Source organism: Hirsutella rhossiliensis (assembly GCF_020360975.1).
Source record: "Hirsutella rhossiliensis strain HR02 chromosome Unknown scaffold00018, whole genome shotgun sequence".
In the NCBI taxonomy this organism is placed as follows: domain Eukaryota; kingdom Fungi; phylum Ascomycota; class Sordariomycetes; order Hypocreales; family Ophiocordycipitaceae; genus Hirsutella; species Hirsutella rhossiliensis.
In genome coordinates, this window is record NW_025408684.1 from 402,820 (window position 1) to 427,149 (window position 24,330).

Sequence of the window (24,330 nt, forward strand, 5' to 3'; positions counted from 1 at the left end):
CGAGGGCTGCAAGGCCCAGGGGTATACCACGAAGGCGCTGGTTGTCGTGATGAACTGTGGGAAGACCAACCAGCACGGCCGCATGGAGTATGGATCTGCTCTGCGGCATCGAGATCCGCGGTCTTGTCTCATCGGCGCCCTCGCGTTCTGGCTTTTCTGGCGCTGGCACGTAGAAAAGGCGGAAAGGTTTCCCGTCTTCCAAAGAAGCGAAGACTGGTATGAAACGAAAGTGCTCCGCCGATCGGCGAAGGAGCCTCAAGGTAAGCGTGATGGCATTCACCGGAATCCCATAACTCAGAGGGGGCATCGACCTTTCACTCACCGAATATACAGCTCCGTTGTCGGGCCAGACTGCCCGAGAATGGACGTCCAGGTTCTACAAGAAGGCCGGCATCAAGGTCTCCAAGGTCAGCCATGCGCCTAGAGTGGCCGCGACGCAAAACGCCGACATGGCCGGAGTGGATGAAGGCCAGGCATGTCATCTGCCCTAGGCAAGCCGCCAACCCCCTGGCCTGGGCTGACCCGAACTATACAGATCCGTCGAGCCGGTCGTTGGAATAACGGAGACCAAATGACCGGCTGCTATCTGACTTCCCTGCCTTTCGAATTCATGAGGGCCGTGGCCGACTTTGACCCTGAATGGTCGGGGTCTTATTTCGTGCCCCGGGCCACCGTAAGGCCGCCTGTGGTGCTACTCGTGCAGGTCTGGCCTCAACTCGACAAATGGAAAGAGGCCCACAGTAGCCCTTTCTCAGATCTCGGGGTGGAGCAGAACATGGCCGCCGGCGCCTTCTTGGAACTCCTGGAGTGGCTTCGAGAGGTGCTCCTGCAGGACGCTGTCTTCCTTCGCGAGTCCTACCCCGACCATCCTATCTTCCAGGATCCGGTCTTCTCTTGCCCCGAGTTTGAAGCGTTCGCCAGCAAAGTTCAAGACACATGCACACGGGACCACGAAGACAGCCATACCACGGTCATTCAAAAAGCGATGCCGGTGGTTGCGGAGAAGCTGCGCACAGTACTGACTCAACAGGTCGCAGCCGAGCAGTTAGCTGAGCGAAGACATCTAGACCTTTTGGGGGCTTCTTACGAACTATGCACAAAGTTGGACGAGTTTGCGCAGGCGACCTACACCGTCACCTTCAGCCCCGGCCAAGGTGCTGCAGGTCAACATGCGGAGATCGCGGGAGCTCATCAACAGAGGCGCCGCGCTCCACGAGAGACGGTCCTCAGGTCCGAGATAGGCCCTTCGCAAGCGGGGGGTCCGACATACGCTCCGCTCTCTCTAGAGCAGCAGCAGGGAATGGTGCAAGCCGGCCAGGGACAGGCCCAGGGAAGAGCGCATGGCGAGCCGCCTGGGCCGCGCGAACCTCCGAGCTTCAAGCTCCCCCGTTCTGTCAAATCTGTACAGGAGCTGCTGCGTCTCTGGCGGCAGGGCTGGGGCGAAATACCTTCTGTGGATTCTCTTGAGCGAGACTGGGGTGCTCGATGGCGGCCATCTGCAGAGAAGAATTACTCTTCCACGCGCAAGATCATCGTCGATGAGGTTCGGAGGCGGGCCCAGTCGGACGGCTTAACTGAAGATATCGTGGCGAGGCAAATGGATGAAGAACGTGGTGGACCCAGCTCTTTGGATAAGTTGTTCAAGGCCATCCGAAAGGACAGGCAAGGCGAAAAAGGGACACAAACGTGCGTCGGGGCAATTCAACGTCGGTGGTAGCGAAAAGTCGATGGCGCAGTGATTTTGAACACCCGTCTGATAGAATGACCGAGGACCTTGGCGGCGAAAGTGCCCCCAGGCCGTCAGGGGGCCTGTAGACAGGGTATGCATCCGCTAAGCGTCGCTGTAGCTCCAGTGCGTCAAGGCTAGAAAATGCTTCAAATCACCGCAACCTCGCAACCGACAGGATGTAGGACCTTAGACAAAGTGCATTCTGATCGCACAAACGCAGGCTATCCAGTCGAACTGGTTTTCTCGTCGTCGGTCCCGGCTTTCGCGCTTTATGGCGCTCCGAAGATGACATCAACCCGGCAGAGGTGATGTCAAGGGCAAGCGGGTAATCGGCGGTAATCTGCGGGGTAATCCGCTGACCGCCCACCAAAGCCGGACCTGTGACATCCACTTGTTGTCGACATGGGTGCCGTCGAAGGCATCGGCTGGATCAGCGAGCACCAGGGAATGATGGGCAAGATGTCCCGAAGCGGTTTCAAGCCATTGGGTGCCATACCTATAGGCAGGTTCAGGAAATCGACGCCAAGAATATGTCTCATGCCCTCCACGGAAATATATCCGAAGGAACTAAGAGGCTCAAGCGGTGCCGGAAGGGGCAAAGCGCCTGTCGCCAACGCGAAACCAAGGCGCCGCCGTTGAGCCTCTCTTCAACTCTGCGTGTCTCAGAGCCGGCCGTGCCTGTGCAACGCCGAGTCCAAGGCTCTGTCGCGACGGGGAAGAGCGGTGACTGTACGTATCCCATGCCTTGGGGTGAGACGAATATTGGCCATGTATTCAGCCGTCGTGGCCAATCAAGGTGCCGCGCTTGGCGCCCTGTGTTCTCTGGCCGGACGGGAAAAGGGGGGGCGTGCTTGTGCTTGTGCTTGTGCTTGTGCAGTTGATGACTGTCAGCCATTGCCCGCGAGCCGGCCGCCAATTGGCTTCAACTCTTTGGTGCCGGGTCTCTGGGACTGGTCTTTGGAGCCCTTCTGTTGGGCCATGGATGGGCGTCGGCTGGTGGCCCGCTCTCGTCTTTTGCCTGCTGTCCGCTTCAGCCTCGATGCCCTCATGAGGGTTCCACCGATCAAGCATTTAGATGCGTATAGCATATAAGACTACGCTAGCTTTATCACTACGAAGCAACGACTCGAGAACGGCTACTGTAGGGGAGAGGGGTCTATGCTGAGACGAAGTATTTAGCACAAGTTCTACAGCTAGTAAACACAATATATATTTTTTAGTTATGTCGACCCTTTTATATACGGTCATATCTGCGGTAGTTTACTCGATCCCGTTAGATCTCGAAAAGTCAAGCCCGCAAGAGGCAGATTAGTAGTTGGGTCGGTGACGACCAGCGAACACCGGCTGCTGTATATATTTTTGCATTTTGCCCCTGTTTTATATTGATTATTGCGGGCAACTTATAGCAAGTACGATTGCGCCCGCATTCCTCTTTCCTTTCCTCCTTGTAGAACATTTGTATTCTCATCGCGGGCCTCCTCTGTATGCCACACTCGGACCAATCCTCTTGCATAAACCCATGCGAGCCTCGTCCTTATGCACCTCTCTCTGCTTAGCCCTCCGCGCCATGTGTTGCAGCCTCCCGTGATTTCGAAACTTGCTGGGCCTATCACCCGGCGGTAGGCCACCCCTCACAGTGCAGCATAAACGTTCTCACTGCCTTTTCAAGGCTGATGGGCTGCTCTTGGTACGGTTGCAAGTGTAGTAAAGCAAGTGACCGGTCCATGTTAGTTGGACTGGACTTACTTAGTACTCACTAGAATTGTAACTGATGTAATACCGTTACTCTTTTATCGGTCCATAAGACCATATCAGACAGTTGTGTCCCACACCATGCATCATAGCGGCAGTCGTGATAGCACAAGTCAATTCATCAGAATGTTCTAAAAGAATAAAAACAGGGCTTAGGGAGGCTGTCTTGGCCATTTAGCTGAGGCACAGGGCCGGGACACGTACACCTGGCCTTCGAGGTTGGATTTAGGGGGAGCTGGCAGGGAACCTACGCTTCCTATCACTGAAAATGCAGCTCCAATGGAGTTGAGTTTGTTTTGGACGTTCTCGTGCCCGCGGGTCTAGACCTATGATGGGTCTCAAATGTAAGCCAGTATATTACGATAAAGCCAGGATGAGCTTGTTGGTGGCTTTTAGGCCAACTGCTGGCTTCGTCTTCGTGATACTATTCATGACAGTGCCTCTGATATCACGGAGCCAACCGCGGAGGTATACAGCTTCGTCACCGACTTCTTCCTTCTGGTTCTAGAAGACTCGTCTTCTTGTGCCTCTCGTCTGCCGTATTCGTCCCCTACATCCCGAGTTTTAGCATCGTCATCAACAGAGCCAGCCAGCGATGGGTGGCAGACATGAAGCAATACAATGTGATGTTACATCAACACAAAAGCCACCTGTTGTTTCATATGGGCAGACATGATTGGATTATTCCGACTGACTATAATGCATGTCTTTGCTATGTTAGTCAGAAATCGAAAGTTCAATTGGCTGTAAGCTGCGCCGCTTACGAAGAGATGGGGAGACCAGATGCTGGTCGAGGCCTAATACACGGAAACCCTATGGCAGCCCGCTGAGATAAAGGCAAAAACGAGGCAAGATGTATGGCGGTACGACCCAGCTCCCAACTAATTAAGTGGCGGCTTATGGCGACTTAAGTCTTCTCTACTGTAGTCTCTGACCACGTCTCTTGCTTACCCATTTATTATCGTATGCCGAGATGAATTTTAAGATCCTTATTGCCGTTGCTTCTATCGCTGCGGCCGCGGTTACTGGTGAGTTGAACATGCCCTTGAGTCTTAAGCTGTACCTTTCAGCCAGCCAACTAACTAATGCAAGGGTGAGCGGGCCTCCAAAGATGACTCCGTGAAGCGCGGGATCAATGCCCCCCAGGCGTGCTACTGGGAGGGTGGTGCTCCTTTCTGCTCTGGCAGCTGCAACAGTGGATGGAGACAGGTCAGACGTGATAGATGTGGTGATGGGAGGTGTTGTTTGTCAGGCAGCAAGGCGTTCTGCTGCCAACCGTAACCAGAGACGCTATTGAGTAAACGCAGGCAAGGGCGTACGCAATGAGTCTTCTACAAGACCCTAGTGGAAGGCTAGATAAATCCAGTCGTTCAATTTCTCGAAAATATTGAATGGACGTCCTGTTATCCGCGCCGAAGTGATACAGGCCTTCTCCCACTCCCTCCGATATGGCGCATTGTGGTTTAAATGCATCTCTTCATGGTCAAGAAATCGGACTGCAAAGATGAGCAGAGAAAAGGGGGCCTAGCCTCCTGCGAAAACTTCTCAATGCCTACGCTCTGCAGACGGAGAATGTAGACTCTATTAATGGTGATGCCCTCAGAATTATCGAGGTATTTATTCTTTCAGTTCAATAGCCTCTACTTGGGGCCAAGAGTCAAGGTCTTGACCTCCACCTTGCCTGTTGTCTATTTATAAATGCAAGCTCTGTTGCTTCGTCCTGGAGCCGTGTTTCGCCTTGGCAGAAGAAAACTTCATTGTTTTATTTGATATATTTCAAAGGGTTATCTGTATAGAAGTTATTTTCTCTACCCTCAATTTTCAAGACTCTGCCCTCTTTATCCAAGCAAAATGTGTTCTCCAAACATTCCTCCTCAGTGTCTATCTATATTGGATCTAGCCAAAAAGAAACACCGTGACCTCTTTGACACCATATACATCTACATAAGCTAGCAAGCTGCTTCCACTATCTCTCAGCAAAGGTATAAGGAATCTTTGCAACGATTCTCATTTATACGAGCTCTCTCGATAACGACACCCCTTGACCCCAGCGACAGCTCTTCTGCTGAAATACCTTTCTTTCGAAGCCTTTTCTCAATATTAATAGTGAAAAGCTCGCCGTCTGATCGGATGATCTTAAAGCTAAGACCGCAGCGTTGCTTCATCCAGCAAAAAAAAATATCCCGTCACACAGCCCAGTTATGTTTCTCCTGGTAGATCTTTATGAAATAGGGGAAAATCATGCCAGAATAAGGCGTCAGTGGTAAACATGATGATAAGGAGCAGCCGCATCATACCTCGATGATCCCAACAATACGGCAGGAAATCTTACGATGAATGTGTCTTCGTTGTCCGCTCACGCGGGCTGTGGGAAAATGAATGAACGATATTGATGATAATGGCTCTCTAGCTATAGAAAGGAGTGGAAGGCTAGGTTTTATAAGGACATAAACTAGCAGTGATTGACACGATCATGAAACCTTCTCGAGACAACCGGTCGCTTCCAACAGTGTTCAATGCTACCAAGGCTTTGGTAAACCCGAAGCCCTAAGGAGTGTCGTGAAGGGGCGTCCTCAAGGAGGGAGTAAAACTAGAATCAAAACTCGGACGACCTGACCAACCAATGACCTAAATGCTGCACGACTTCCTTTGACGGTGCCGGACACTTTGAAAGATCTGACTCAAGTCTACAGCATGCGCAGCCGGCATGGTAGCGAAGGAGGCAAGCCACGAAAAACTAATCATGGCTTGAAGCAACTTCTCCACTGGACGGTGAACTTGACTGTCAGCTTGCCGCTAATATGGTCGACCTGTTGATACTTTAGCATCACCCCATTCTATATTCCTGGGAGAAAAGCAGTCAGGGCTTACAGCAATTAGCGCCGGCAGATGTGTTGGGCTAATGTTGCAAGCAGTGTTCATGTTCAGAATCGCTGTACTGCCGCCGCATGGCGACCAAGACAGGATGCCAGGGTGAGATTCAAGATCGAAATTACCGCTGTACTTTCCGCGCAGCCCAATGGAGTAGTCGACGTGCTCTCTGCCTTGGCCAGTAAAAGAGAATGTATTAGTGCACCGGCCGTTGGCGCCAGCAGGGATCTCGGCGAAGCCGATCATGTCTGTGTCGAGGATAGAGAATCTTAGACAAGGGTTAGTGATAAAGGTATAGATTGGATAGTGAGCTTGATGTGCGACTTACTGGAAGCCATCGTCAAACTCCATGTTCAAAGTCAGCTTGCAGTTCTTGCGCCAGTCGACAGCTCTGGTGCCTGGGCCAGTCTGGACTGTGTACTCCGAGAACGTGGCTTCGAAGAGAGAGCCGGTGGCGTCAACCTGCACATTGGCGGTGCCGGCTGGGCAGCCACTTCCGAGGAGGCTGATCCCGTGAATCTTGACCTTCTTGGGGGCCCGGCCGCCGGCTTGGGAAGCAGCGGCAGCGAGGCCGATGAAGGGGGCGAGGGCAGCTAGCCAGTGCATGTTGGAGCGGGTAGAATAATGGCAGGATGGGAAGTCGGTGCGATGTGACCGGTTTGCTATTTGGTTCGGGGTTTTTGAAGACTTTAAGGCGCTGGGTGATCATGAAGTTGACCTAGAGCGAGGTCGAGGATGGTCTCAATTTATAGAAAGAACATTTCTCCAGTGAGCGATATGGAGTCAAGAGCGCCTTTGCTCAGTAGCCCCAGCTTGTGCCTCAGCTTCTCTGCGGCTGAGTCGACGGACACCTCAAAAGAGCCTTAATTCGCTGACGTATCCCGAGGCCCTGAGTCCATCGCGGTCCGTTTCGGGTAGCACGGCAAGTTGGGTGTTCAGCGGACCATCCCAGTCACAGCTCACCGTCCTGGTCAGACTCCATGTCCATTCCGATCAAGTTGAGTATGATGATTCGTAGAGGCGGTCGTGACAGGGTGGGCTGGGAGATGACTATTGACGCCGATATCCAATGCATGTAGGTTAGCCTACAAGAGCGACAAAAGGAATTTCAATAGAAAGACAGTAAACTGCTGGATGAAAACCGAACATGGCGGGATCGGTGACCAGCTTTCGGCATTTAGTGTTTAAGTTAGCTACGCATGCTAGTTATTAATAGAAGTTGAACAACCCTGTTCCCCCGGCTTGAACAAACAATCTAAGGCCAAGGCCAGGAAAACTCCCGTATCAACTTAAGATCGGCTTTACCGCACCTACCACCCGCATCTTTGATTCATTTTGTTTAGCGAAGTTACTTTTGGTCGATGATGCCTCAAACCGAAATCTGATTTCCCAGCTGTTTGTTTTTCTTTACGCAGCAGCCTCATGCGTCTAGTGATATCTGTCTGCCACAGCCAAGAGCACCATATCACTCAGATTTCAAAGAGGGGTTCTGCTCTTTTCCTTGATCGATGATTCTGGATATCAAGGCCCGGGAAATCAATTCATTACTTGATATTCTTCTGCTCAATTAGCCCAGGGCCATCAGAGAATAAGCCACTCCAGTGTACGGCTGGAAGCGACATCAGCGTCCTCTCTTATGCTCTCAGCCATTTGGGCACGCAGCAAATGTGGTACTTTGAAATACGACACATAGCTTAGCGGCCAGAACTGGCCGATGGACATCACTCTGAACATTTACAAAGCAGAGTCTGCCAGCTGTGGAAGACCAGGCTAAAAGAGATACGCAGCTCTATATGAGGTCCGCCCAAATGGTCTTTATGCGTTGAATTCAGAGAGGAATAGGCATACGCAAGGCTTTTCGCACGCCTTTTCACAAGGCTCCTTGAGCCTTCGCAGGGCAGGCAGGTTGGAGGCCTCGCTTCTCATGGTGTATTCCCGTCACCCATGGAAGGCTCGTGAGATGGGACTGGACCTAGGCAAGAATCCCTCAGCTTTGACGCTTGTTTGTGTCTCCATCCATGTCATTAAACAAGAATAGGATGCAGTGGTTGCAACCCCAGCGCCTGCATCCCTGTCGCCACACCCAGCTTCGCCGTCCCGGCCCTGCCTGGGCCCGCCGAAGAGAAACTGGGTCGGAGCCTTGCGGCTGACAGACAAGTAAGTGATTGGCCAAAGTGTACTGGTGCGCCCGCCGGCCGAAAAGGCGTTGACGTGTAGGTGAATCCTTTGTGTCGGGCTAGAGGAACACGACTTCAGCTGGGCTTGGAGCCTGCCTTGACTGGCCCTCGTGCGCTCCGAGAGGCGAAGGAGGTGAGAAAGACAGAAACGAGATGGCATGATTCACATCAGACATGTCACCAGAGGCTACATGTATTAGCAAGCTGCAATGCACCATTAGTCTTCTGGCATCCAGTTGTAGCATTGGGGCCGGCGGGAACTCAACCATAATTGCCGGGGTCCTATAAACTTGAATCGATAATATGTGCCACAGCAAGGCCGTTATGCATGATGACCCAATGCGTGGAGACAATTGCGGATGAGGCTGGTAATGCATGTCAACGGCACGGCGACAGTAGTTCTGTTGTTTAAAGCCGCTTGAATCCCTGGGGTCGATTCGAGTCTAGAATCGATCAACATGTCAAACGGAAGTAGTATCGTGGCGATTTGATTTTGTTCGAGTTTGAATTCTTTCGGTACCATTGCCCGGCAAAGGGCATGGCAACAAGCAGGAGCGCGAGTGCTCTGTTGGAAACATGAACGGACTGTGTAAGTGATAATGCACTATCCGTAGATGCAACTGAGGGGAGAGCAGGTGAAGCGAGGCCGGGACTGGGAGGCGAGCATAGAGCGGGGCCAGCTTCTCTCTTTTCTTTGGTAAGTTACTGCTAAGGTTATCTATTGTTTGATGCCGGGGCGAAAAACACCCGTCAGAGGCTTGGCTTGGCCTTGAGTCATTGACACCGCCGTGCCGGGCGAGCTCAGCTTTCATCAACCTTGTAAACTAGGAGCATGGCCTCACGGCTCGACCCGCATAAAGGCTGGAGCCACAGCCGGGTTTGTCCCTAAAAATAGGTCGCTGACGAGCCGTCACAGCGTTGACAACGAGAGCCGAAGCAGGGATAGAAAGGTCATGAGCGATGCAGGGCTGACTGCAAGTCTTACTCGCGCCCGCCGGAGATATTAGTGCTCATCATTGGCATACGCCTCCGCTTTGGCTTTGTTCTCCCTATACATGTTTTGCTGTCACGTCATCACGAAGCCCAATCCGACGAGGAGCAGCTTTGATATTTAGCGGTGACGGCAATTCCCCTCCTTGGATTCATACCTATTGCAGCCAAGCACTACGGTACATACCCCTCAAGCCCCTGCGCTTCATTGTATGTATATTTCTCAAGCAGTGGCTGGAAAGCACAGTCGAAGGTATAGGGTGTCTCAAAGAGATAAATTTAGCAACACATCTCTATTAGGACCAGTAAATAACTAGCTGTCAGATCTGTACTGTACGGAGTAGAAGTCACAGGATCAGGCGCGTGCAGGGGTGACCGGCCACACTAAACTTATTTTTCGGCAAGCAGGATAGGCAGAGTGGTAAGCAGGTTAGTCGAGGCGTTGATATATGAGGTGACAATGGGCCGGCTACAGGCATCAAACGTAGGTCGACACGCATTTCTGTCATGGCTGCCTTCTGAGCTGTCGTCGAAGACCTCCGAGACGCTGTTCTGCTTGCCAAAGACAGTCGCAAAGATAATCATCCGCCGCTTGTCAGAGGCCAACTTGCATGTAGCAGGCCATGCTATGCAATCTATCTATGCCGAGGTACTCCAACTACGCATGCACATCCTCATGGTATGGCCTGCAGGTTCGTGACTGTTTCGTCGAGACAGCTTGCCTCATTTGCCACTCACAGGGGTTCTGGTCACTTCAGCTTTCCAAAAGCCGTGCTCAATTCCTTTGCATTTTGGACAAGCAGAATAGCAGGGATCCAGATCCAAAGGGAGTTAAGAAAGACATAACACCCCCAGAAATTGTATTTCTCCGGGAGTGAATAGGCCTGCTGATGCACGGCACTGTCAAACGTGCACGTTGCATAGTATAAAACGTCGCCGTATAGCTGGCCTAGGCTGACAATAGACTGGAGCGGATGCCACCAGGTGCAGTCGGTGACGATCCAGTAGGCGCATACAAAGGATAATGGTCCCCCAGAACATGGCTGCCATGGTCTCCATGCAGACGACAACGTTGTCGCGTACGAGATAGCGAGAATCGGACATGGAGTATTCCTTCCAAGCTTGTGAGAGGACGTCGGACAAGCTGCCAGTGCGATGTGCCTGTAGGGAAAAGTGACCTTGTATGGTTAATGACGATTGATGAGAAGAAACGGAATCTGAGTTCGTATTGTACCAACCTTCTAAGCCGAGATGGATACACCCGCAGAGGACTTGGACGCACGCGACGGGCCACGAGATTAGTGGGCAGTATAATGGCACTAATGGTTGTAGTGAAAATAGCTAGTATAGTATGCGTTGAGAGGTATTGGTAACGTAGCCGGGGATCACGGCCCCGACGGGATGATAGGGTTGCTTGGTATCTGCAACGGGCTTTGCACTGTCTATGAACTTCATTGGGTCCTGAGAACGTAGAAAATGTTTGAGTTTGATCTCCTCCTCATGGTCGGAGGACAAGGCCGCCTATAGGAAGTTGTCCGACCTGCCATCATCAACTCTCGAATTCGTGACATGGGGCTTGTCCGTCCCGCTCCAGGCCTCCGGTGTCTTGGAGAGGCTCGCTTCAGGAAGCCCTGGCGGGTTGAGTGAGATGCAGGTAAGCAATGGGCTCGTAAGCGGGCGTTGATTTCCGCCACCGGACCGAGAATCCGATATCCGGATCGGCTAAGAATTTGGAGTCTCAGGGCCCCTGCTCGATCTAATGCTACCCTAATGCAGCTACTACTACAGTACTAGCTGGGGACTTTGCGGAAAGTTGCGTTCAAGCTATGTCCTGTTCTCAGGGTGTCGAGGATGAAAATAGGTCCGGTGTCTCATATGAAACTAGGCCATCTAAGCTCTCTGAACCATAGCCTCATGCAACCCATGTTGCTATTCGGCGACCGGTAAGCTAAGCGTAGCAAAGGGTCTACAAAGCTACCTTTGAGCGCTGACACTCTTAGAGTTAGTGGCGCGGCTACTATCTTCTATCAGGAAACGAAAAATATCTATGCCTCTTTCACGGGTCATCTGCTCTGGTAAGGAGCTTGCTTTCATCGCCATGCATGGGGGGTTCCACAATCTACGATGCCAAGGCGGATTTTTCTACAATGGTGCTTGCCACCTTTCCCTCAGCTTTGGCGGGCTCGCTTCAGCTTATCAGCATCGTTGGGAGAAGTCGAAGATGGTCCGACGGAATCGAGCTCGTCCTGAGTGGGCCCCAAGTCCATTCTGAATAGAACCATAGACTAGAAAAAGCTTAAAAGATATAGTAAGACTCTCAGAGATCGAAACGAAGAAGACTGTCGGTCTAGACTCACCCCATTCCGCCATTGCGGCTTCGCAATGATAGGTAAGAACCCAGTAGTATTATCTACTCCGTTTCTCGGTGCTCCATGTCTGTCAACCACCTTGGACGATAGGAATCGACCATGGCAAGCCCTTTTCTGCGGTCAGCATTGCTGGCCTCCAGAGGAAAGTAAGAAACAAACTTCCTCAGCTTGCCTAAATTGACCCAGCAAAAAAATGGCCTTTCTAGTATGAACGATGTTCGACGCTTGTCCAGCGTCAATGTGCCATCTCATAGCCTCTTCGTAGTTCTATTCTTCTAGATTGCCAGAAGAGTCTCTTAGTACTAAGTCCCTGCACATAGAAATGGGCACCCCCCTGTTTTGGGCACCCAAGATGGGTGCCCAACCTAAACGGCTGCGTCAACTTCAACAGCAAATTTCACCGCGGAAACGCATCCAATCTGCTAAAAAATTGACGCATGTGTCTTCAAGCCACTACTGATGAAATATACAGAGTCTGACATTCACAGCGCCCTTGAGGCAATCGCCAATGGCGGATCCGCCAAGAAGGCTGCTCGCGATTGGGGCGTCCGAGGCAACTCTTTACAATCGCATGCATGGTCACGAATGCAGAAAGGATGCATTTTCTGCTCTTCAGAGGCTTTCTCAGACACAGGAAAAGCAACTTACCGAATGGATTCTCATTCAGGACGCCTTGGGCCTTCCTCCCACTCACTCGCAGATCAGGCAGTTCGCGCAGCGCATGCTCGCCGTCAAAGGAGACCACACACCGCTCGGAAAACACTGGATGCAAGCATTTTTAAGACGAAATCCTGCAGTTCGGACCCAGAAGTGCCATCACAGAGACTCTGCGCGTGTCAACGGCGCTTCTACCGAGGTAATTCGGCCTTGGTTCAACAATTTCTTCCTTCCCGAGATTCTGGCTATTAAGCCGGAGAACAGGTACAACATGGATGAAGCAGGCATCATGGAAGGACTTGGGGAGAATGGCCTGGTCGTTGGCAGTGCTGAAAAACGATCTGTACAAAAGAAGACGCCTGGTTCTCGGGTCTGGACGTCGTTCATCGAGTGCGTGTCCGCTGCCGGCACCTTCCTCCCTCCACTCGTCATTTTCAAGGGCAAATCGGTCCAGCAACAGTGGTTCCCAGAAGATCTCAGTACTTTTAGTGACTGGCAATTCACTGCGACAAAGAACGGCTGGACTTCGGACCAAACTGCGGTGGAGTGGCTCGAAAGGTGTTCATTCCAAGAACCCAGCCACCCGACCCTTCGGGCGAAGACTGCTAGTATTGGACGGCCACGGAAGTCACGAGACGGTTGACTTCATGTATCTATGCTACCAGCATCAGATTCACCTTCTTTTCTTACCTCCCATACCTCTCATGTGCTGCAACCGCTCGATTTGTCTGTCTTCTCGCTCTTAAGCACTACTACCGCAAACAGGTCGGATTTCTCAGCCTCCTGACCGATTCAAGCCCAGTCGGCAAGCAAAACTTTCTTTCCTGCTACCAGAAAGCACGCGAGCAAGCGCTCACTGTGTCAAACATCAAGGGTGGCTGGAAAGCGACGGGTTTGTGGCCGGTGTCGATGGCGAAGCCACTTTTGAGCCCTCTTCTGCTGGAGAACAGCAACAGACGCAAAAGAACGCGAAAAATGTGGCCAATGCATTCAATAGCCACTTACCCACCAGTGACTGGCAATCAGACACATCCCAGATTGCGTGGTCGACCCGAGGCGCTCGCAAGATCTGAAGGTTCAGGTAGTTCAATTCAACCAGCTAGACGACGACGTGCCCACGAAGAGATTGCTGTTCAGGAAGATCACAAAAGGGTTTGACGAGAAGGATGGCCTTTTAGCAAAAGCTCAATTGCAGATTCAGGCACTGGAAACACAATTGGCGGCCGTCAAGCCGAAAAAAAGGAAGAGGGTGGTCACGAGCCCGAATTCGAGGTTCGCCAATATTGAGGCAATACGACGGGCGCAGGAGGAGGTGAACGCAGCTGAGAATGAAGAATCTGATGAAACCGAAGCTGAGGTTTCAGAAATAGGTGACGATTGTATCGTAGTGCACGGTGGTGGGCAGTGAGAAGGGATTGAATTAATGGTGTTGAAAATGGTCGTGATTTTTTTGGGGTGCCCAAAACAGGGGGGTGCCCATTTCTATGTGCAGGGACTTATACTGACTAAGTTAGGAAACCTCTTGAAGGTTTATCGCCATGGACCAAAACCAAATCGGTTAGGTAAGTGAGAGTTCAAATACAGATCGGTAGACTTGCAGGAAACACGAAAGACTGTCCGTTGCATAGTTTACGCAGCCAACTGTATGAATCCTTCCTACAATCGTCACCGACCTGTATTTTCCCAACGGTAAGAAGTCTATACGTAGCCGTATTAGCCAGATCAACCTATATCTATTTGTCTGCTCTGTCTAACAGATACCCTGCGGTAGGATTATCAGCTCTTTTGCCTATTGTATAAAAGTCACCATCTAAGTTTCTGTCGAGACTGCTCGTGATTCAAATCAGCCTCATGTCATGAAAACTGCCTTGACGGCGGCGAATCGACATTGATCCGTAGAGCAAATTGGTCGACTAAGAGACATGAGGTTCCCCAAGTCACACAAGTACAGACAGGACAAAGCGGTGGGAAAGTACATCTTGGTCGCCGAATTCACTGCCGCTTGCAGCTCTGGAGCTCTGGATTTGCTGGCGGCCATGGTTGAGTCGAGCCATCTCGTCCGACGGGACCCTGACGACTTGAGTCGAGGGCTGTGCGCCACCAAGGAACATGCTGGACCTGTCGAGCTTCTGTTCAATTACGAACCGCTCTCACACAGCCTGAATGCCACAGAGGATCTACTGATCGGTACAGCTGCAAGGGTGCCGCGATGATAGCAGGCTTTCATCCAGCGAATCTCGACCACAATCGCTAGACAGACTTCAAATGTCGTTCCCCGGCACGTCGACAAATGCGGAAAGATTTTGGGCCTCTTCCTAGAGAACGGTGCCAGTTTGGAGGATGAGCTCATAGTCTTGGGCTCCTCGCCGCACGTGGCATGTCTCATTGGCAGCAAAACCATCCTGCAGCAAGTCGTCGATGAAAGGGCGGGCGCCGACGAGATTAGTGAATATTTTGGGCAGGCCATGTTCGGCGCCCTGGTGGGGGGACAAGCCGATATTGTGACTCACGAACAAGGGTTAGAGAGCGCATGTGAAAGTGATCAGGGGCATATAATTGATGTGACAATGATGCATGCCCTCTTCTAGCTACGTGAGACCCAAGGGGGTATTTATTCGTATAGATGCCTCTTCTAGACCCTGATATAGCTGCTAATAGAGTATTACTATTACTATTTGCCCAAGACCAACTCTCTATTCGGCCAACACCAGCTAAAAGGCGGGGTACCGTAATATCATCCTCTAATATCTTATATATACTATCTTTTACCTTTTCCTTAATAGTAAATACTAAAAAAAGGTCTAGATAGCTCTAACTACGAAATAGCATACTCGAGCGCCGAATAGATATTTATTCTAAGCGTGGATCATATAGCGCGGCATCTGATGCTTGGGGTCAATCGAGTCAGTCGAGTCAAGGTCGAGGTGAACTTTGGAAACGAGTTCTCAAAAGACTATTTCGCTCGCTAGGGAAGATGGAATGTCAGTCAAAGTATCGCAACAGGGGGGCCGAGAGTCGCCGCGTCGGCAGCGGCGGCCGCGGTTGGGGACGGCCACAAGTGACAAGGCCCTTCAAGCGACAGGTTTGGCAGAGAGTTGCAGCAGTCTCGCCCTCCTCGACATCCTCTGTCGCGCTTACGGAATTCGCAGCAAATATGGGACTTTTGGGCCTTGGTGTTTCCGTCTGCAGCTCGTCGGCGGCGGATGCCCGGGATAACCCTGCTGTCAACGGCCGCACTAATACGAGTCAGCCATCGTGCCATAACCCCCTCGAAAAGGTATGTTAGAACCGTCGTTTCCCCTCAATTCCTTCCAATTCGCCTCCCCATCCATCATCTGCAACCGTCATCGACATCTCCAACGCAACCAACTTCCCGAACCCGCAACCATGCCGTCCTACGAGTACAAGAGCTCCGGCACCAACAGCCAGGTTTGATCCCCTCGCCTCGTCTCTCGACGCAATACTGATGCGGAACAGGGCAACCATTACTGCTCTCGCGACTACGGCAGCGGCGCCTCCAACAGCAACTCCTATCACTACTCCAACTCGTACGTCCACCCCTGCTTCAATCCCCCACGAACTCGTTCCCGTCCATCGACTAACGCTCCGGCGGAAACATAGCAACGGTTCATACTACTACTCCAACCCCAGTGGAAGCACCTACTACAACGACGGCCAAGGTGGCTCCGTCTACAAGTCTTCCGGCGGTGGCAGTGGCAGTGGCAGCGGCAGCGGCGGAAGCAAGAGCTCCAAGGGCGGCAAATAACCTGTGCCAACGGGACCCCATCACACCTTGGCCGGCAGAGGCCTTTTCTGATGGTTTCACGGCAGATACAAATTTAGTACCGTACCCATTGCCACATTTCATCGTCTCCCGACTTCATCGTCCCCTGCCCAAATCCCAGGAAACCCTCAATGGTACCTTGCCACTCCCAGTCAAGTAGATTTTCCTACAATAAACATCCTCCATCTCTCCCCCGAAGTCAATGACCGTAGACGGCGGCAATCTTGCACGCGCCACCGCGTCTAGGCGCCATGGACAGAGTAATACACCGCCAAGACCGTTATCAGGACCGGGTACACCACCGCCTCGACAAGCAACTGCTGCTTCAGGATCGCTCGCTGTTCCCGAGTGAGTGAGTTGATTTCGCCGTGCGAATACCACGAGATTGTCGAATCGAATCGCCCGCAAAGGGCCACAAGGCCGATCAGGGGAAAGAATATAGTCACAGTCATGATGCCGAGAAACAGGAATCTCGGCTGCTTGTCTTCGTCCGCCGAGAGGCCTCGCCGGTAGAGCATATCTTCTCTGGCAGACTCGATGAGATCCGCCTCGGAACGCGTGAATAGCTCCAAGCTTTCCTGCCCATGTTTCGCACGTCTTTGTCTCGTGCTCGACGAGAAACCGCCAAGTCCGAGAGCCCGGGTGTCAAAAACCGACGCTCGTCCGCGAAAACCGTTCTCGCATCGAGAGTCGCCTGATTGCTGACGGGACCCCGTCAACTCGGAGCGGCGCAGGACCGACGAGAAATGCGGCGGCGTGTCCAAGGTGTCCAGGCTCACTATAATCCATTAGCTCGGAGGAACATTGTCTGTGTGCGAATAGCGACGTACAGTTAGGATGCCTTCGTTGGCAACGACGTTGATACGCTGCAGAAGGCCTCGCAGTACCTGCAGAGATGCCCATGGGAAGGTCGCCAAAGGCAGAAAGCGGCGTCGCAGGGCCAAGGAGGGAAGACATGGTGCTGATGGTCCCAGACCTCGCCGATCGTGCCTTGGCGGCGAAGGAGCCCGCGGGGTCTGTGTGGTCCTCCTCCCCTCGCTCTCGGCGGAAATATTGTAGCATTGCTGCTTCGGGAAGGCTGATGAGAGGAAACGGCAGTGGTGGAACGTCACTCAGAAACCTCTCCTGCAGTACATGGCCATCGTGGCCACTGCCATACACCTGTCTGATACTTGGTCCACTCTGCCGTTCGTCGAAAGTGCCCACGGGGAGATTTGGATAATCCCATTCGCAGTCCTGTCGGACACGGGACCGTTCAGCAACATGTTCCCTGCCATGCCGAAGAGGAGCTCTGGGCTGCACGGGCTCCGAGTCCAAACTCTCGTAGCTGCTACAAAATTCCTTCATTTCGAAGAGTGCGATCGGCTTCTCCCGTTTCGGAGTTACATGATCCTGACGAAACGGGTTCGAGAAGTGACGAATCGCGTCGGCGGCACGAGCAGGTAGCTGAGGCACCTTGGAAGCCCGAGCTGGATCGCCAGATTTGATGGCCGTCTTGATCCGCGGTTCATCAGGCTTGTTGCGCTTCATCAACTTACTGAGGCCGAATCCATCCGCCTTGGACTTGTCGAGACTCCGCGAGTTGTCTAAGATTGTGTTTGTAGTCATGCGCTCTTCTGCGTCCATGTCCTCGGAAGCGTCCGACACATCAGCAAGGCTGCTGCCAGACTCCTTGGCAAAGTTGAGCTCAATCTCTCGAATCGGCTCATGCTGGCGTTCCGTCGTGATTGTCTGCCAGTCTGTGTCGACGTCTTGCTTTGTGCGCCCAGGAGTGGACATGTTTGCTTCTTCATCAAGAAAAGCAGGGGGATTGGCGACAGGAGCCTGAAGGGCGCCGTCTCGGATTACTGGAACCTTGACCGCATTGTCGACTTTCTAAGTCGACTGAATGGCGGCGTGGTTGTAAAAGGTCGCGTCGCGGATGATTCTCACCCCCTCCGGATCGAGGTCGACTGACCTGGGTGACTGGGTGATGATTGCTTGCGAGTCAGTGCCCATCCTTGAGGGATCAAGGACTTTGCTGACCTCTGGTTCGCCGGGCGGCTTGAGGAAGATGGAATAAAGCCCCCCGTCGTACTTGAATCGCTCCATACTCACACTACTTGAAGTCTTTGAACAGCTTCTCATGAGCTCACCGGGCGCAATCCTGTGGATTTCCAAGGTAACCGGGCGTTGTCGAACCGGATTCTGCTCCCGAGTGTGGCAATTGGGTCGGTCCAGGGACGCGTGGACAGTCCATTCATCTTTGCCCCCATCGCTATAAATGCTTGAACAAGTATGCAGTGAGTCCTCGAGGGCTCTTGCATCAAAGCGCACTCTGCCGCGCGTGGGTCTCGGGGCCAGAGAATCCACGGGAATCAGAGGGGTGTTTGGTCGGTTGCGCAAGGCATCTGGACGAGACGAATGTTCGCGGGTATGTTGAGACTGGGCGATTGCGCAAGCGTCTTCGGGTCGTAGCTTGGGCAACGACTCCATTCCCGTTGAATAGTTACAGTCGTCGTCTCCAGCCACCGTCTCCCACTCGGACGCAGCCTTTTCCTCGTCATGCCTCCCGGACGGCATCTGGACGGCAAGGCTGGAGTGCTGGTGCTGGTGGTTGGCCAAGCGAGGTGAAAGCTCAAAGTCGAACCCAGAAAATGGCGTCGGAGATTCCAATTCGTGATCCTTGAATCGCTCCGGCGGCATGTCATGGCTTGAGGCTTCGAAAGGCCTCGGTTTGAGAACTGATCTGGGTCGAACAGAGCTACAGCTGCGACCCTTGTCCTCTGGGACGCGCTGATTCAGATCTCGCAGCAGCGAGGGCTGTTTGGCGACTGAGTGTTGCACGAGTGCATTACTCTGTCGGGAAACTCGGCGATCTCCCTCGAACATGGGCTCAGTGGTATAGCAGGAAACAAACAGACGGCGCTAGACGTCCAATGAAGGATTCCTTGGCGTGTACACGAGTCAGCCTTTGATGCATGGAAAAGAAGATAAGGGGGAATCGTCTCACTTGGTTATGATGTGGAAAGGGTTGTCCAAAACTAAGGTTGCGGGAGCGCGAGGGGCCCCCAAGCCAAAGCAGCGAGAGGGGAGAAGTGTGCCAGAGAAGAGGCGATGTTCCGGGTAAAGGCTAGATGATCGTTGATCATGTAGCCAGGTAGGCGAGGCTCGGGGAAGCGCTCGCGTTTGTTGAAATGATGGGCCGAGCGACGCGGTGAAGTGAATTGAAGAATGAGGGGGCACGGCGGAATTGCTGGAAGAAAGACGGTGGCGGGTAGGAACGAGGCAAGAGGAAGACGAACCAGAAGTCCGCCTCCCAATGGGATGATCAAGTGATGAGATGCGGTTGAATCCGTGTCTCCATGAAAAGCTCGGGTTGTTTTGGAAGAAGCGAGACGAGGATGAGAGGGTGAGGGGGCGATGTGTCGACTGTCGAGGCGCGGTACGGAGTACCTGGGTACCGTAACGTACCTTTGATTCCTGAGGCAGACAAACGGCCACTTTGATCATACTGCGAAGACTTTGAGGCCGAATTTCCCAGACCTAGTACCTCGAAGCACCGCGTCCTCATTTGGAGATTATTACCGGAGTCCTTTTGGGCGGGATGCTATTACCTACGGCTTATGCTGGGGAGCTCTATCTAAACTGTGAGGATTTATCCGTACAATCGATGCATGTCCAGTGCTAAATGCGAGTATCCATTCTACTAGTAGGTGAAGGCTTCTGTAACTCGAGAATGGATACCAGCCAAGATCAAGCAAGTCATAAGCTTCTGCGTGCAGCACCATCTAAGTTAAGCGGAGGAATAATAATTAAGGTTGGATCCTGATCGACATGGGCGATCCGGAAATGGCGCACGACAATGCAATTGATTCAGTGGCTAGCTCTGGGGACCAGGAGCGTGCCGGGCTCTGTAATCGCGCTCCAGACCCTCCTCCACGACCCCTGCCGGGTCGCCCGGGCCGCCTCTCCAGGCCGTCCGTCGCTACTAGTAAGTATGGGAAGGCATGGGAAAGGGGGCCGAAAGCAAGGACTGGGGGCCCTGGACAGAGCCAATGTAGCGGTACTGCGCATGCAGATATCTTTTCGAGGGTCCATGTACTCCTGCCCCTCCATCTACAATATTGTAGTGCCACGTCTGTAGTCATGGAAAAGTACCACCAAGCCCAGGATACCTGCTGTTGGGGCTGTAGGCAGACTGGCCATGTACACTGCCGCGATCCTACAGCCTGCTACCAGCGGGATCCGGATGCCAAAAGAAGTCGCATCCCTTCCAAGCCATGCTACTAACTTACCGTCAGCCTTTCCTCACACACGCCTCTCCTCTGACCTCTGGACAGCAGCGCATACTATATCTGTTCCGGTAGCCTCATCCTCTGACGCGAACCACAACGGCCCGGCGCCATCGTGCGCCATGGTCTCCCAAGGCCGAGTCCCGGGGTGGGACGAACTCCCAGACGAGATCCTGCTCCAGATCGTGCGCTGTAAGGCCGTCGTCTCGCCGCCCGCCCCGCTTCCTCTATCCCCCGCCCTCACCAGCAGCATCTGACGGTCCCGTCTTCGCCAAACATAGATCTCGAGCCCTGCCACATCACCAACCTGCAGCTCGTGTCGCGCAAGCTTCGCAAGTTCTGTCTCGACGACGGGCTCTGGAAGCGCCTCTGCCTCGGGGACTCGCCCTGGTACCGCTCGCTCCAGAGCCGCCGCGGTTTGTCTGGAGCTCCCCTCGAGTCCGCCGACGGCCCTCGCCATGCGACGCTGCTGCTGGATCCGGGCTCCGCGAACATCCATGAGTCGGCACCTCGCGGCAGAGCTTACCCAGAGCATGGCTCCCGATATCGTCGCTGGCAGGAGCTGCAGGACATGGCCAACTGGGATCCCACATACCCTGGCGAGCAGGTTTCGTGGTACGACGAGTACATGCAGCGCAATGGCCCCGTCTGCGTCAACTGGCTCCAAACTCCTCGAATACACAACGGAGAACGCGATGCCATGGCTGAGGCGCGCGGCTTAGCGCTGTACAGTCCCCGCGATGGGCTCGGCACCATGCTCGCAGTATCTCCCCTGGATGACGGATCGGTGTGCTTGTGGGACGTCAGAGGCACCCGGGGGAAGCGGGGGGGAATCGTCGCCAGAAGCAAGCTTGGCATGCTCACCCTCGACGGGCCGGGCAGCCAGAAGGGTCAAAGGTCTGCCAAGGTCGACACTGGGGTGATAGAGTGCGTCAGCGTCAACAACAGCGACCACCGGGCCCTTTTCGCCGTTAAGAGCCGTGAGTACACTCGGGAAGAAGCGGGGAATCAGAAGGCCACTGGCGCTGTTGCTAACCATCGATGCCAGATCTCGTCGAGGTCGACCTGCGCCGCTTGGACGTGGTGAGCCGAGAGTCGTTTGAGTGGTCCATCACAACCCTCTCGGCCGTCCATGAGGGCGTTCCTCTGACTGTGGGCACGTCGTTGGGAATCCACCTCCATGACTTTCGCGCCAGAGCCAGAGTACCTCACGAAGCGATAGAGCGCCTGGACGGGCCCCAAAGAGGCAATGCGGATGTCCTCAAAGCCATCTTCGACCCCAAGCCACTGCCACCATATGCAGCCCTCTCTCAGCCGACGCCCATCAGCATTCTTCACCTTCCGCGGCTGGGATCGCCGGATCTAGTATCGGACGATATTTACGTGGCTGGGCGGTTCACCAACATTCTGCATTACGACCGTCGGAAATTCCCATCCATTGCGGGGACCATCCACTCTGGAGCGCAGATCAAGAGCCTGGCAAGCCTGCCGTTCTCGTTCTCACCGCTGGATACGGAGCTGCGTCGGCGCGGAGAGCTCAGTGCGGAGCGCGTGACTCGGATGAAGTCGTCGAGCCAAGGACAGACTCTGATCGCTGGAGGCGGCTACAACACTAAGGGATCGCTTGAGATTTACGGGCTCAGCACGGCCACCGAGTCAGCAAGCCACGGGATGCTGCATAACTCGGCGATGAAGAACCGTCAGACTGCGGCGTCGGCAACGATCCTGTCGGTCATCAATCACGGGACCAAAATTGTCTTCTCGGACGGCGCAGGGCTTCTGAAGTGGTTTGAGAGGGATGGCTCGACCGAGTGCCGCCGGGTTAAGATCGGGCACAGCGACGCCGAGGAATTGGATTCGCTGTTCGCGTCGATGCCGGGCACGGACGACCTGGCGCGCAAGATGGTATCGACGCAGCCGAGAGAGGGCCAGGAACGGTCAAACGACGACAACATCTTGTTCTGGACGGGGGAGAAGCTGGGCATGGTGAGTTTTACGGCGGGACCGCTGTTCAAGGCCAAGGACTTTGAGGTGGCAGACAGCGAGGAGGCGACGGAAGACGCGGAAAGGAAGCGAGCGTACAAGGATCGGATGCGCAAGGCGCTGGCATGGCAAGCAGACGAGGTGCGATTCATGGGCACGCTGGGCATGGGCATGGGCATGGGCGCAGGGTAGCAGGCAGGCCTTTGGGTCGGAAGCCAAGGGCGAGGAAATGTGGATAGCGAGTCGACTTCTGAAAGTGCATGAAATGCTATATCTCTATTACTCTTGCCGCTGGCGTTCTCCCCCATTGGCCGAGAACAGGCAGGGTGAGGAGCTGAGCTGAGAGGGCGGGCGGCCCAGAGCGCCGCCGGCACGGGAGAAGCAGCAGCCAAGTCGGCGACGACGGAGAGTTGGCTGCGTACGGCGCAGGCATGGCTGGCATAATGGGCGTGGAGCAAACGCAAGTGGCGACCATGCATAAAGCACGCGGCTGGCAGAGGAGGAGAGGAAGAGGCATCAATCGGTCTCGTCCCACCCGCATTGTGAGGCTTTAGGCGCGTTACGTGTCGAGGACGAGGGGACCGGCATGAACTGGCAGCACGGGGACTAATCCAGGGCACATGCACATGCCGTGGGTGGATGACCGGCCTGGAGTGCAGGGCGAGGCGACGAGTGGGAGACGCAGCGGCGGGACCGCGGCTGGTGAGTTTGAAAGCCACAAGGCGCATTTGCATCGTGCTGCACAGTCGGCACCAAGATTGTGGCCCTATTCCGTGAAGCAAATTCCAGATGAGTGGTGGCCGAAGCAAGAGGCCTTCAAGGATCCACCCAAGGCCTCGGAAAGGCGGGGGACGACGGGACGAAGACGAGCGAGACGGTCTTGGACTTGATCCTGGGTGGACGATGGATGAGGGCCTCCCAGGAGGTCGTCGTCGAGGGAGGGAGGAAGAGGGCGGCAACGAGGACGGCAAGGGACGAGACGCAGGGGCTGGACATGGTTAGTTGGTCGGTGCATCTGTGAGCCACAGACAAGCAAGCTGCATGCAACGGCCGAGCATGTACAGTACAGATCGCAGGGTAAACGTGAGGCTCATCATGGGGAGATGGAACATGACAGGCCAGGGATGGCGATGGGGCAGTCGTATCGAGACCCAATGACTGTCGACTCTGCAGCAGCCCTCCTCGACAGCCAAAGCCAGAAGGGCAAGTCGACGCTCAATTGGAGAGAGAGAAAGCAAGAGACAAGCACGGCAATGAGAGACGCCACGCTCTCTTTGCCGTGTCCAGGCTGTCGGGAGACACGGCATCAACCCGTTCAGCTTACTTTGTCCGTACATACAAAGGACAAGCCTCGCATGCCCACGCCCACGCCCACGCCCACGACATCAACCAAGGTGTCATAAGCCCCGTGCCGTCCTCGCCCGGGACCGCTCGACAAATCAGGCCAGAGGGGCGACAGACAGCCGCGACTGGCGCGACTATCCTTGACGAGCGCTCGCTCTTCTTCCCCTTTCCCATACACACCACCTCCCCTCCTTACATACTTTGCCGTCCATCTTGCTCCCCCAGACCAAGCCAGGGCCCGTGCCCATGCCCATGCCCTTGCACATACCTGGGCCATGTGCCAATGAGTCCAGATTCTCGCAACGGCTCGGCAGTTGGCGGGGGTAGACCGCGTGCCGCTCGCCAGTAATAATGCCTGTCTATTTCCGCCCGGCCCCAGCGGAGCGCGGCGCAAGGGAAG

The 24,330-nt window shown here is 54.0% G+C and overlaps 4 protein-coding genes across 4 annotated transcripts; 2 read left to right on the forward strand and 2 right to left on the reverse strand.

Moving 5' to 3' along the window:
• Positions 1-6,222: 6,222 nt before the first annotated feature.
• Positions 6,223-6,958, reverse strand: HRG_10925 (uncharacterized protein; the record flags this gene model as incomplete). The annotated part of the gene is made up of 3 exons (XM_044869395.1): positions 6,223-6,291; positions 6,353-6,620; positions 6,681-6,958. 3 exons carry the CDS (start codon positions 6,956-6,958, stop codon positions 6,223-6,225), a joined length of 615 nt encoding a protein of 204 aa, XP_044715346.1.
• Positions 6,959-15,932: 8,974 nt separating this feature from the next.
• On the forward strand, positions 15,933-16,311 carry HRG_10926 (uncharacterized protein; the record flags this gene model as incomplete). Its single annotated transcript, XM_044869396.1, has 3 exons — positions 15,933-15,974; positions 16,023-16,093; positions 16,167-16,311. 3 exons carry the CDS (start codon positions 15,933-15,935, stop codon positions 16,309-16,311), a joined length of 258 nt encoding a protein of 85 aa, XP_044715347.1.
• Positions 16,312-16,571: 260 nt separating this feature from the next.
• On the reverse strand, positions 16,572-18,108 carry HRG_10927 (uncharacterized protein; the record flags this gene model as incomplete). Its single annotated transcript, XM_044869397.1, has 2 exons — positions 16,572-17,107; positions 17,217-18,108. The coding sequence occupies 2 exons, from the start codon at positions 18,106-18,108 to the stop codon at positions 16,572-16,574; spliced, it is 1,428 nt and encodes a 475-aa protein (XP_044715348.1).
• A 2,617-nt stretch (positions 18,109-20,725) lies between these two features.
• HRG_10928 (f-box-like domain-containing protein) lies at positions 20,726-22,778 on the forward strand (the record flags this gene model as incomplete). Its single annotated transcript, XM_044869398.1, has 6 exons — positions 20,726-20,795; positions 20,885-21,108; positions 21,163-21,583; positions 21,652-22,125; positions 22,183-22,589; positions 22,635-22,778. 6 exons carry the CDS (start codon positions 20,726-20,728, stop codon positions 22,776-22,778), a joined length of 1,740 nt encoding a protein of 579 aa, XP_044715349.1.
• Between the last annotated feature and the right edge of the window lie 1,552 nt (positions 22,779-24,330).